The 14,148-nt window shown below is 41.9% G+C and overlaps 1 protein-coding gene across 2 annotated transcripts in view; it reads left to right on the forward strand.

Annotated features, from left to right (window-relative positions):
• ccdc186 (coiled-coil domain-containing protein 186) overlaps positions 1-14,148 on the forward strand; it is a 99,169-nt gene that overhangs the window by 67,412 nt on the left and 17,609 nt on the right. For both annotated transcript variants that reach the window (XM_055930800.1, XM_055930798.1), the window contains exon 13: positions 6,908-6,988. In XM_055930800.1, coding sequence (XP_055786775.1) covers positions 6,908-6,988 — 81 coding nt within the window. The remainder of the gene's footprint in view (positions 1-6,907; positions 6,989-14,148) is intronic.

Genomic DNA, 14,148 nt, shown 5'->3' on the forward strand with positions numbered 1-14,148 from the left:
GCATTGCACCCTGGGAAGTGAAATGCACTCTGGGAATTATAGTATACTGTGTAAAATTGATTATATTTATATGGTGTGTAGACTATTGCAATATAGAAGCTTCAGAAATGAGCTTCAGTGTTGTCGTTTTGGAACTAACCTATTCCTTTAATACATTTTTTAGCTGAAATAAATAATGACTCATAGGTCTAATGAATGTCATTTGACCCAATATTATGGCCATCGATTAACAAATTAACCCTGATATGTATCAAATTAAATTTAAAACCGTTTAGATGTAATTGTACCATTATGTTGTCTGCTCTGAAAATTGAAGGGATTCTTCGTTCATTTAATATGTTTTTTTTTTTTTTTTGCAAGAAATTTCATATAGAATAGAAATTCTAGTTTTTTTTTTTCTACCCGTTATCAACATACACTGAGTATACAAAACAAACTGTTCTTTACATGACAGACTGACCAGGTGAATTCAGGTGAAAGCTATGATCCCATATTGATGTCACTTGTTAAATCCACTTTAATCAGTGTAGATGAAGGGGAAGAGACAAGTTAAAGGATTTTTAAGCCTGGAGATAATTGAGACACGTGAATGGGCAAAACAAAAGATTTAAGTGCCTTTGAATGGGGTATGGTAGTAGGATCCAGGCACACCGGTTTGTGTCAAGAACAGGAACGCTGCTGGGTTTTTCACGCTCAACAGTTTCCCGTGTGTATCAAGAATGGTCCACCACCCAAAGGACATCCAGCCAACTTGACACAGCTGTGGGAAGCAATGGCACCAACATGGGCCAGCATCCCTATGGAACGCTTTTGACACCTTGTAAAGGCATATTTTGACCGCAGTTGACAGGCCTCAGTGGATAGGGTCAAAAGCTTCAAGTTTCTTGGCGTGCACATTACTGAGGTCCTGAAATGGTCTCGCCACACCAACATCTTTGTGAAGAAGGCGCAACAGCACCTCTACAACCTCAGGCAGCTGAAGAATTTGGCATCACGAACTTCTACAGATGCACCATTGAGAGTATTCTACAGGCTGCATCACCGCCTGGAATGGTTAACAGCTCCGCTCTCAACCGTATGGTTCTCCAGAGGGTGATGCAGTCAGCCCAACTCATCACCGGGGGCACTGCTTACCCTCCAGGTCATCTACAACACCCGATGTCAAAGAAAGGCCAAGAAGATCATTAAGGAACTCAACCACCCAAGCCACGGCCTGTTGACTCGGCTATCATCCGACAGAAGTTGACGGTACAGGTGCATCAGAACTAAGACAGAGAGAAAAAAAAACATATTCTATTATCAGGACTTCAGACAGTTTAACAGTCACCACTAGCCGGCCTCCGCCCAGTACCGTGCCCTGTGATGCACACTCACTCACACAAAACACACACACACGTCAAACTCACAAACCCGTGCACACACACTTACATACACACTCACACTCGTGCGCACACACAGCCATTCCTGCGGTCTCATGATATAGAGACATTGAACCACTGGTCACTTCTGGTGTACATACGTATATATTGCATTTGAGTACTGTTACAGTGTTATTTGGCTTGTTGATTGCATTTGTCCCGGCGTTCTTGATTTCTTGATTTTTTTCTCCTTATTTTAATTGTTTGACATTTTATTGCATTGTTAGGAGCTCGTCATATAAGTATTTCACTGCACCCTCTATAGCACCTGCTGAAATGCGTACTCATGTGATAACTTTTGATTTGATTAGTTGGCTACTAATACATCAAACTTGACAGTATATTAACTATATTCTATCTAACTAAATACCCAACGTTTATTGACTTGATTATTCACGTCATTCTTAGTTTAGCTAAGTGGGATAGTCGTTTAGCTAAGTGGGTGCTTTTGTAAATTGGCTCTGTTTATCTACTCCAATTTCAATGTACTAGACTAGAGCGCAGAACAACTGATGAATTTACAAACGCTCAACACCTGATGAATATGGCCGGTGTCAGTAAACGGCGGCAAAAATGTGTAATTAAATTGTTGCCAGCAGTACAGTTTGTCACTAACGCTCTGGATAATATGAAAACTGCCTATCCAGCTTTGCTAGGCCGAGTAAAATGGTCAGAGTGCAAGCTAGCCAACATGAGCCAGTTAGCTTGGGTGCTTGACTGCTGTTGTTAGGTCAGAACGCTGGAATCAACCCTACTCCTTGGCCAGAGCGTCCAGTGTGCACTCTGAGAGCGAAATGCTCTGAATTTACAAACGGACAATCTGACAAAGCTCTGAATTTACAAACGCCCAGAGCGTACTCTGAGCGCACTCTGGCACTCCAGATTGAATTTAAGAACACACGCGAAATTGTAAAATGTCTAGCTAGTAATTTGTTACCCTCACAAGCTAGCGAGATGTTGCATAGCAACAGCATGAACTTCCTGTAGACGGGCAAAGCGCTAGCACGCTCAACTGAAAGGATAGTGTTCGTTTACAGTATACTAAAATTAACTTATAATATATAGTATGCAGTGTATACTCATTAAGTATGTAGTATACAGTATGTTAGTATGGGTTTTCGAACACAGCTTTTGATTTGATTTGACGTACGGCTCCCGTGTGCATGTGAGCAACTTGTCCCGGGAAGGGACGGGGAACTGTCCGGCCTGGTGATGTTGTACCCACAATAAAAATCTGGATATACCCCTACCAAAAACCCCTCGATGATCAGAGGTATCCATACACTGCTGTGAGAGCCTGTACTGCAGCATTCAATGTCAGCAGAACAAACCCAGACGACTCAGTGGCGCGCTATACGCGTACAAGGCAAGCAGGTGCAAGCTCCACAGTTCATTAGGGATGCAAAAAGACAACACAGACCCAAACTAGAATTGATGTTCGACAACTCAGACTCGTGAACACTATTGTTCCCTCCAAGCTTGACACCAAGCTCAGAGCCCTAGGTCTGGACACCACCCTTTGCAACTTTATCCAGGACTGCCTGACGGGCAGACAACAGGCGGTGAGGATTGCAACACCTCCTCCACACTGACTCTTAATACAGGGGCACCCCAGGAGTGTCCTCAGCCCTCTGCTGTACTCATTGTTCACCCACGACTGCGTGGCTTTGCACAACATCAAGTTTGTTGACGACACCACGGTTGTAGGCCTGATAACCAACAACGACGAGTCAGCCTATAGGGAGGAGGAAGGTGAATTGGCATTGTTGTTCCAGGACTACAACCTCTCCTTTAACATCAGCATAACAACCCCCCCCCACACACACACACACCTACACAGACATACACATACACACCCACACAGACATACCCACACAGACACACACACACACACCTACACAGACATACACACCCACACAGACATACCCACACAGACACACACCCACACAGACATACACACACACACGTACACACACATATACAGTGCCTTCGGAAAGTATTGACTTTTTCAACAACAACAAAAATACTTTACAGACTCATTCAAAAATTGATGAGAAAAAAAAGATATAATCAATTTACAAACAATACCCCATAATGACAAAGCAAAAACAGGGTTTTAGAAACTTTTGCAAAAGTATTAAAAATAAATAACTGATATACGTTATTTACACAAGTATTCAGACCCTTTGCTATGAGACTCGAAATTGAGCTCAGGTGAATCCGGTTTCCATTGATCATCATTGAGATGTTTCTACAACTTGATTGGAGTCCATGTGTGGTAAATTCAATTGATTGGACATGATTTGGAAAGGCACACACCTGTCTATATAAGGTCCCACAGTTGACAGTGCATGTCAGAGCAAAAACCAAGCCATGAGGAATTGTCCGTAGAGCTCCAAGACATGATTGTGTCGAGTCACAGATCTGGGGAAGGGTAACAAAAAATGTCTGCAGCATTGAAGGTCCCCAAGATCACAGTGGCCTCCATCATTCTTAAATGGAAGAAGTTTGGAACAACCAAGACTCTTCCTAGAGCTGGCCACCCGGCCAAACTGAACAATCGGGGGAGAAGGGCCTTTGTCAGGGAGGTTACCAAGAACCCCATGGTCACTCTGACAGAGCTTCAGAGTTCCTCTGTGGAGATGGGAGAAACTTCCAGAAGGACAACCGTCTCTACAGATTCAAGATTCTTTGGTTTGATGAAACCAAGATTGAACTCTGGCCTGCATGCCAAGTGTCACGTCTGGAAGAAACCTGGCACCATCCCTACGGTGAAGCATGGTGGTGGCAGCATCATGCTGTGGGAATGTTTTTCAGCAGAAGGGACTGGGAGACTAGTCAGTATCGAGGGAAAGATGAACGGAGCAAAGTACAGAGATATCCTTCCAGAGCGCTCAGGACCTCAGGCTGGGGTGAAGGTTCACCTTCCAACAGGTCAACGACCCCTAAGCACACAACCAAGACAATGCAGGAGTAGCTGAAAATAGCTGTGCAGCGACGCTCCCCATCCCACCTGACAAGAGCTTGAGAGGATCTGCAGAAAAGAATGGGAGAAACTCCCCAAATACAGGTGTGCCAAGCTTGTAGCGTCATAAACTTGCAAACATTTCCAAAAATTTGTTTTTGCTTTGTCATTATGGGGTATTGTTTTTAGATTGATGAGGGAAAAACAGTTTATTCAATTTTAGAATAAGGCTGTAACGTAACAAAATGTGAAAAAGTCAAGTGGTCTGAATTCTACCCATTTGCTTTGTGCGTATTCTTATATTATTTGTTTTTGTTGCATTGTTGAGACGGAAACCTGCAAGTAAGTATTTTGTTCGACTCTGTATACCATATGATTCCCATCCATTCACATACGACTAATACATCTTGAAACTTGTAACCCAAACAGAATGGAACAGTAAAGTTGAGAGCTACTTTTTCTGAAGAAAGCTGCTAAACAGGCTCAAAAGCAAACAGACAAGCAAACAGAAGAATGAGGGAACCAGGGCTTACTACGGCCCGTTATATAGGAAGGTGGGGCTTACACCCGCAAAGCCCTGATTGGCCTGTTGGGCATGATTGAATAAGGCTTCAGCGAATGACCCGCACGAGGGCGTGTCCCATATTGAGATATCGACTGAAAGAACGTTATTTTTGTTGTTGATTGTTTAATATAGTCAGGGCAAGCAAATTGGCTTGTCCCAGTGGTGATGATTAGAGTTGTAGTGACACATATTTTGGGGATTTAGAGATATCTATCTATTATTTTGAATGCTAGAAGGTAAACTAAATATTTAATATATAGTATAGAACAATAAAAACAAAGGCTATTAAAATACCTTTTCTATTTTTTTATATAATGGGGCTCCCGACTTGCCTAGTTAAATGAAGGTTAAATAAAAATTAAACAATTTTAAGAAATGCTTCTAAGATTTGTAATTGGTGTAACTGCCTTGAAAATCACTAATTACAAAGATCGACAAGGACCTTGACCATTTCCTCCAGTGGGAAACCATAATCGTGGGAGGGGTCTAAATTAAAGTAAATGATTAGTTAATCATAAATTTGAGCTTCCCACTGATAATTTGGTGGTATTCTGTCAAAATGAAAAGGTTCATTACTGTGTTACTCAATTTAAATGAAATGAAATGACATTGTGAGCAAAATGATTAATCAAATGACTTTACTAAATATTATAATTTTTGACCCCTTTTTCTCCCCAATTTCGTGGTATCCAATGGGTAGTTAGTCTTGTCCCATCGCTGCAACTCCCGTACGGACTCATATGAGGCGAAGGTCGAGAGCTGTGCATCCTCCGAAACACAACCCAAACAAGCCGCACTGCTTCTTGACGCAATGCCCGCTTAACCCGGAAGCCAGCCGCACCAATGTGTCGGAGGAAACACAGTACACCGGGCGACCATGTCAGCGTGCACTGCTCCCGGCCCGCCACAGGATTCGCTAGTGTGCAATGGGACAGGAACATCCCTGCCACCGAAACCATACCCTTACCCGGAAGATGCTGGGCCAATTGTGCGGTGCCCCATGGGTCTCCCGGTCGCCGCCGGCTGCGACAGAGCCTGGACTCGAACCAGGATCTCTTGTGGCACAGCTCGCACTGCCCCACTCGAGAGGCCACTAAATACATTTTTTACTAATTAATGTCCATAGATTCTGTGGCTTCCATTTTTGAAAATCCTCAATTACCAAAATGTGTCCTTGGTGTTACTAATCCTACCGGTGGCACAATGTTATCAAAGTGGTAAATGTTATGTAAGTCATTAAGCGCCCGTATTTGTTGATTTGGAGTCGGAAGATGTACCCAAATACATTTAAATAAATACAAAATCTAGAAACGTACTTAATTTTTTCCAAAATGCCATGCCCAACTTAACACTAGGTCTTAACACTAGGTCAGAAATGTATCACATTTGAACAAACAATGAAGTTGCAGACTAGCGTTGGGCTAAGCAGGTTGGAAGGTAAGGATTTTGCTCCAGATACGCTGTGAGATGGAGTGAGAAAGAGAGAGAGAGCACGAGCTAGAGCGCTCAGGGACTCACTCTTAGGACGTTGAGAAAGACGAAGGTGGGGATATTTTTTAAAAGCCACACTGCTCCTCCTCTATAGGTGCTAATAGAAATTCATTCACGTCAGCTGCTCCCCTACCTCAGCTGGAGAAGCCCTTAGTTTAAGGTATTTTGACATGCAGTGTAGGCAGACATTCTCACGGGACAAAGTACTATCATTGGTCGTAAGCCTTTGCCATCACTCTGGAATGACATATACTGATTCAAATCGAGGTGTGTGTGTGTGATCGCAACTGTGTGTGCGTGTGTGATCATGAGCATGTGAGGATGCATCTTTGTGTGTTTGTGCATGTGATCGGCAGCATTCAAGGATGCATCTTTATACCGTATGTTTATGCGCTGAGTGTTTTAGTGAGTGTCCCTTTCTGTGTGTATCAGTTTAATTGACCCGTGTGTTTCTCTGACTGTGAGCAGCCCGTAAGAGGCTGGAGCAGGTGGAGAATGGTGGCTGTGACCGGGATGTCAGCAGCATGGGAAGTCGCTCCAGCTCCTCAGGTATGTTCACTTGGCACCTGTTCATCTCTGACTACATTACCCACAAGACCTCAGTATACACATTTGGCAGAAATAGGTTGAATCAATGTTCTTAGGTGTGCCTGCAGAGCAATGCACAACTCTAGATTTCTTTCATATTATCATTAGGTGGGACAAAGCAATAGTCCTGACTTTAGATCTTCGTCGTACTTCTTCTTATTATTGTTCTTCACGCTACTCTTATATCATTTAAGCTGGAAACGCCATTCAAAACTTTATAACGTGTAGACTGTGGATTTGATTGCTTGCATACAGCGTTTTTGATATCTTTTAAACTAATACACTTTGTCTGTCTTTTGTCCGTCTTCATTCACTGTAATGGGAGTTTTTCCAGCATTCTAAAGCTCCCCACTTTGTCCTTTTGTCCGTCTTCATTCACTGTAATGGGAGTTTTTCCAGCATTCTAAAGCTCCCCACTTTGCAGTCAACTTAGACAAGTTGGGGCTTATTAAATCTTCCTGTACTTCTCTGCTATTCAAAGCTGACATCATAGCATATCATGTCATTGAGCAGCCCAAATGGAGACGTTGCTATGGACACCAGTACATTTCAATGCCAAAAAAGTGCCATAGACTAGAATGGTAAAAAAACAACCCTGAGATATTTAGACTGACCATACTTAGATTACTCGTCGAAAGATTTTAGAAACCAAATATACTTTTTAACTATATAAAATACAATTTTATTTCTCACATTTGTACTTGCTATGGCAGCAGCAACTCTTCCTGGGGTCCAAACATATTAAAGCACTTAGATATAAAACAAAAGATAAAACAGTACGTCATATAACATCCCCACACCACCACATATCTACAATACAAAATGTTTAATACCATCATACGACAATATCACAACGTGTGCGTATGAATGGGTCTGTACCTTTGTGTGTGTCTCTTCACAGTCCCCGTTGTTCCATAAGGTGTACATTTACCTGCTTTTTAAATCTGATTCTACTGCTTGCATCAGTTACTTGATGTGGAATAGAGTTCCATGTAGTCATGGCTCTATGAGGTACTGTGCGTCTCCCATAGTCTGTTCTAGACTTGGGGACTGTGAAGAGACCTCTGGTGGCATGTCTTGTAGGGTATGGATGGGTGTCTGAGCTGTGTGCTAGTATTTTACACAGACAGCTCGGTACATTCAGCTTGTCAACACCTCTTACAAAAACAAGTAATGAGGAAGTCAATCTCGCTTCCACTTTGAGCCATGAGAGATTGACATGCATATAATTAATGTTAGCTCTCCGTGTACTTTTAAGGGCCAGCCATGCTGCCCTTTTCTGAGCCAATTGCAATTTTCCTAAAGTCCCTCTTTGTGGCACCTGATCACACGACTGAACAGTAGTCTAGCTGCAACAAAATGAAGGCCTGTAGGACCTGCCTTGTTGATAGTGTTGTTAAGGCAGAGCAACAGTTTATTATGGACAGACTTCTCCCCATCTTAGCTAGTGTTGTATCAATATGTTTTGACCATGACAGTTTACAATCCAGGGTTGCTCCAAGCAGTTTAGTCACCTCAACTTGCTCAATTTCCACATGATTTATTACGAGATGTGGTTGAGGTTTAGGGTTTAGTGAATGATTACTCCCAAATACAATGCTTTTAGTTTTGGAAATATTTAGGACAAACGTATCCCTTGCTACCCATTCTGGTCTTCCTACTAGGGCACACTGCCTCAGTGCTAACAGTATAACTCTGGTTTATAGGCTCATGATTACTGCATGCAATAGCTGCAGGATCAACAGAGGTATTCAGGGCAATTAGGGGGACATAAATGAAGTTACTTACATTGTGTCTGCCAACAGCCCTAGGATAATGTACATTTGATGCAGCATTCTGACGACTCATTGTTTCAACGCAGCCTTGAAATGCGTGGATGGAGTTCAGGAGCCAAGCTGCGTCGAATACAACAGGTGTAGACCTTCCCAAGAAATGCTTACTTACAAGCCCTTAACCAACAATACAGTTCAAGAAGTAATTAACAAAATATTTACTAAATAAACTAAATTAGAAAAAAATTATAATAATTAACACAATGAAATAATAGTAACGAGGCTATATACAGGGAGTACCGATACCGAGTCAATGTGCCGGGGTACAGGTTGAGGGCGTTAAATATAAATAGTTTGGGTGGCCATTTGATTAATATAACCATTTAAAATGTGCCTAAATTAACATGGGTTTGAATGAGAACCATGGTTATACAGAAATAGGCATTAAAAATGGTCCTGCTCCTTGGACAATTAAGCTACAAGACCAACTTTAAAATATTCAGGCTATCAAATTCTTTAACACTTTTATAAACAATAACTATATATACATTATACATATTCAAGCTAGAGATTCTAAACTACTTTGCTCATGTTCAGGCTATCATAAGTACATTTTCTTAAACACTTATCAACTAATAAGTATATACATTTGCATAAATTAGCATAACACGACTCACCAACAGTAACTCTTGAACCGTTCAAGCTAGAGGCACCAAACCAAAGATTCACATATTCAGGCTATACTAACTTCAAATTCTTACATTTTTTTTATCAACCATCCATCAATTCTTGAGTAGGAAGTATCTTCACTGTATAATGCTGAATAGTCTTGTTGATACATTTCAATGTTAAGCAAATTACTTTAAACATTAACACTACAATTAAAATGGCTGCTGTAGTTGTGGCTATTTCCAGCGATGCAAAAACTGATGTCAAGGAAAATGAGACCTTGAGCAAGGTTGTGGGACGAAATGTCAAAAAAGGAGACTGTTTTACTTATTTTTATCATGAGAGAGAAATCCTGACAAGGAGGAGGCCGTAGCCAACCCCATTGAGGAGAATCTCTACCACAGTCTCATTCATGAAACTCATCCAAACCACTTCAAATAAAATCTAACATTATTTGTTCATGCGCCGAATACAACAAGTGTAGACCTTATCGTGAAATACTTACAAGCCCTTAACTCTTCTTGAACTGCACTGTTGGTTAAGAAAATATTTACCAAATAAACTAAAGTAAAAAATGATCAACAAGTAACACAAAACGAAGCTATATACAGGGGGTACCGGTACCGAGTCAGTGTGCGGGGGTACAGGTTAGAGGTCATTTGTACATGTAGGTAGGGGTGAAGTGACTATGCATAGATAATAAACAGCGAGCAGCAGCAGTGTACAAAACAAATGGAAGGGGGGGTCAATGTAATAGTCCGGTGGCCCTTTGATTAGTTGTTCAGCAGTCTTATGGCTTAGGGGTAGAAGCTGTTAAGGAGCCTTTTGGTCCAAGACTTGGTGCTCCGGTACCGCTTGCCGTACGGTAGCAGAGAAAACAGTCTATGACTTGGGTGACTGGAGTGTCTGACAATTTTATGGGAATTCCTCTGACACCGCCTATTATATACAGTTGAAGTCGGAAGTTTACATACACCTTAGCCAAATACATTTAAACTCAGTTTTTCACAATTCCTGACATTTAATCCTAGTAAAAATTCCCTGTCTTAGGTCAGTTAGGATCACCACTTTATTTTAAGAATGTGAAATGTCAGAATAATAGTAGAGAGAATGATTTATTTCAGCTTTTATTTCTTTCATCACATTTCCAGCGGGTCAGAAGTTTACATACACTCAATTAGTATTTGGTAGCATTGCCTTTAAATTGTTTAACTTGGGTGAAACGTTTCGGGTAGCCTTCCACAAGCTTCCCACAATAAGTTGGGTGAATTTTGGCCCATTCCTCCTGACAGAGCTGGTGTAACTGAGTCAGGTTTGTAGTCCTCATTGCTCGCACAAGCTTTTTCAGTTCTGCCCACAAATTTTCTATGGGATTGAGGTCAGGACTTTGTGATGGCCACTCCAATACCTTGACTTTGTTGTCCTTAAGCCATTTTTCCACAACATTGGAGGTATGCTTGGGGTCATTATCCATTTGGAAGACCCATTTGCGACCAAGCTTTAATTTCCTGACTGATGTCTTGAGATGTTGCTTCAATATATCCACATAATTTTCCTCCCTCATGATGCCATATATTTTGTGAACTGCACCAGTCCCTCCTGCAGCAAAGCACCCCCACAACATGATCCTGCCACCACTGTGCTTCACGGTTGGGATGGTGTTCTTCTGCTTGCAAGCCTCCCCCTTTTTCCTCCAAACATAATTTATGGCCAAACAGTTCTATTTTTGTTTCATCAGACCAGAGGACATTTCTCCAAAAAGTACGATCTTTGTCCCCATGTGCAGTTGCAAACCATAGTCTGGCTTTTTTATTGCGGTTTTGGAGCAGTGGCTTCTTCCTTGCTGAGATGCCTTTCAGGTTATGTCGATATAGGACTCGTTTTACTGTGGATATAGATACGTTTGTACGCGTTTCCTCCAGCATCTCCACAAGGTCCTTTGCTGTTGTTCTGGGATTGATTTGCACTTTTTGCACCAAGTACGTTCATCTCTAGGAGACAGAACGCGTCTCCTTCCTGAGCGGTATGACAGCTGCGTGGTCCCATGGTGTTTATACTTGCGTAATATTGATGGTACAGATGAACGTGGTATCTTCAGGCGTTTGGAAATTGCTCCCAAGGATGAACCAGACCTGTGGAGGTCTACAATTTTTTATTGGCTGATTTCTTTTGATTTTTCCATGATGTCAAGCAAAGAGGCACTGAGTTTGAAGGTAGGCCTTGAAATACATCCACAGGTACACCTCCAATTGACTGAAATGATGTCAATTAGCCAACCAGAAGCGTCTAAAGCCATGAGATAATTTTCTGGAATTTTCCAAGCTGTTTAAAGGCACAGTCAACTTAGTGTATGTAATCTTCTGACCCGCTGGAATTGTGATACAGTGAATTATAAGTGAAATAATCTGTAGTCTGTAAACAATTGTTGGAAAAATGACTTGTCATAGATGACCTAACTGGCTAAACAAAACTATAGTTTGTCAACAAAAAATTTGTGGAGTGGTTGAAAAACGAGTTTTAATGACTCCAACCTAAGTGTATGTAAACTTCCGACTTCAACTGTAGGTCCTGGATTGCAGGAAGCTTGGCCCCAGTGATGTACTTGGCCGTACGCACTACCCTCAATAGCACCTTATAGTCAGATGCCGAGCAGTTGCCATACTGGAAAGATTTGGCATGGGTCCCCAGATGCTCAAAAAGTTCTATAGCTGCACCAATTGACACGTCAGGATGCTCTCGATTGGTGCAGCTGTAGAACTTTTTGAGGATCTGGGGACCCATGCCAAATCCTTTCAGTCTCCTGAGGGGGAAAACGTTTTGTCGTGCCCTCTTCACGACTGTCTTGGTGTGTTTGGACCATGATAGATCGTTGGTGATGTGGACACCAAGGAACTCTCAATCCGCTCCACTACAGCCCCGTTAATGGCGGCTTGTTCGACCCGCCTTTTCCTGTAGTCCACGATCAGCTCCTTTGTCAGATGATAGCGTTGTGACTGAGTTTTTCACTAAAGCTGGATGTAAGGTGGTGGGGAGATTGTTGAGGCGCATGATAAGATACAAGGGTCAACTCACAAACTGCTCCTATGAAGATAGTTTTGTATATGTTGAAGCACCACCCATCACTCCCATGACACGGTCTGTGAAGGTAGACCCTCACTGGATCAAAGTATTTTACAATGGACAAGGCCATGCGTGTGGACAGGACTGGCAGACACAATCCCACTCTAGAGGGGGTCAGGAGCTGTTAGGGTACAGTCCTACTACACTGGACAACATAAGGTGCATAGAGGAACCTTTTTCACACTATGTGCAGGACAACAATCCAGTCCCCATGAGTAGGGCAGACGTATCACATATCCCAGCTGAAATGACAGAAAGTGAGACAGGTTGAAGAACAGAATTTCTCGGCTCCCGAGGACAAAGGTGGAGTAAATTAATTATTTTATTTGGTATCTGGTGAGCCAGAGTCTACAGCAATGACCTCTCATTCCAAGAAAAAGAAGAAGAAGAGGGAAGATGTTTAAAATGAAGCTGGTAAAGTGGCTACTGAGACCAGTGACAATCATAACCCAACAACTCTGAGGATAATAAGGGACCCCGAAGGCGGTGCAACTCTCTGGGGAATACAATATAAGGCAGCCAAAAATCAATACTGGCCTTCATTCAAACAATCCGGAATCAACAAACACCCAAGCAGCCCAGGGTAACACGCTCCCAGTCTGGAGTTAGGACACCTGCAGAAAAAATGGCTGATATGGAGGATGTAATTCTGGGAGAAGTGGCAAAGTCCACCTAATTAGCCGTCCAGACCCGAAATCATTGATGAATGGTGGAACATGCATGATTTGAAATTATCTATATTTGAGTAGCCTATATGACCTGGTTCAGAGAAGGACATTCTGTGTATGTGAGCATAACCTCTGTCACCAACATGGCTTTTCAAGAGAATGAGCAATCTGCAGATAATCTCATTTTAATGCAAACTCTTGATACGTGTCCCAAACAAAATCCGCCTTCGAGACAGAAACTCAGTTCCCTTAACCCAGCTATTAGAAAACATTGTACCATGTACCTTTTTCAAACCGTTAATCATGCTAAAATACTCTGGGACCCTCGTTCCAAGCCTAGAGAAATATTAGGAGGTCATCTGAAAATTCCTCACATTATTTCTAATCTTGATTTTTTTCTGTTTGAAACATGGCTGAATAAATCCTCTCCTATTTTTGCCTTTACTGTCCCTGGATATCCCATATTCCGGAGGGAGAGGGCAGAGGGGGTTAGATTCGTTATTTAAATGAACGATAACTTTAAATGCAATCGTATCATATGTAATCATGCCAATGACCTTGAATGTATGGGGCTGAATGTCTTCCTCTCCCCTAATGTCTTAAACTATTATTGGATTATATCGACCACCAACATCTGATATCTAATTTGTTCACCATGTTATTGTCATGCTTAAAGAATGTCATCACAAGAAGGAGATCATCTTCATGGGTGATTTCAATATAAACTGGAAAAACAAAACTGTCAGGAAAAAACTTAGATCACAAAGCATTTCAACCTGAGTCAAATAATACAAGGATCAACCAGAGTAACACAGACATCCCAGACTATAATTGATCTGGTGTTCACTAACAGACCTGATTGAATAACTAAATCCATTGACTTACTAACTGG

The sequence above is a fragment of the Salvelinus fontinalis genome, chromosome 8 (genome assembly GCF_029448725.1).
Source record: "Salvelinus fontinalis isolate EN_2023a chromosome 8, ASM2944872v1, whole genome shotgun sequence".
Lineage (NCBI taxonomy): Eukaryota > Metazoa > Chordata > Actinopteri > Salmoniformes > Salmonidae > Salvelinus > Salvelinus fontinalis.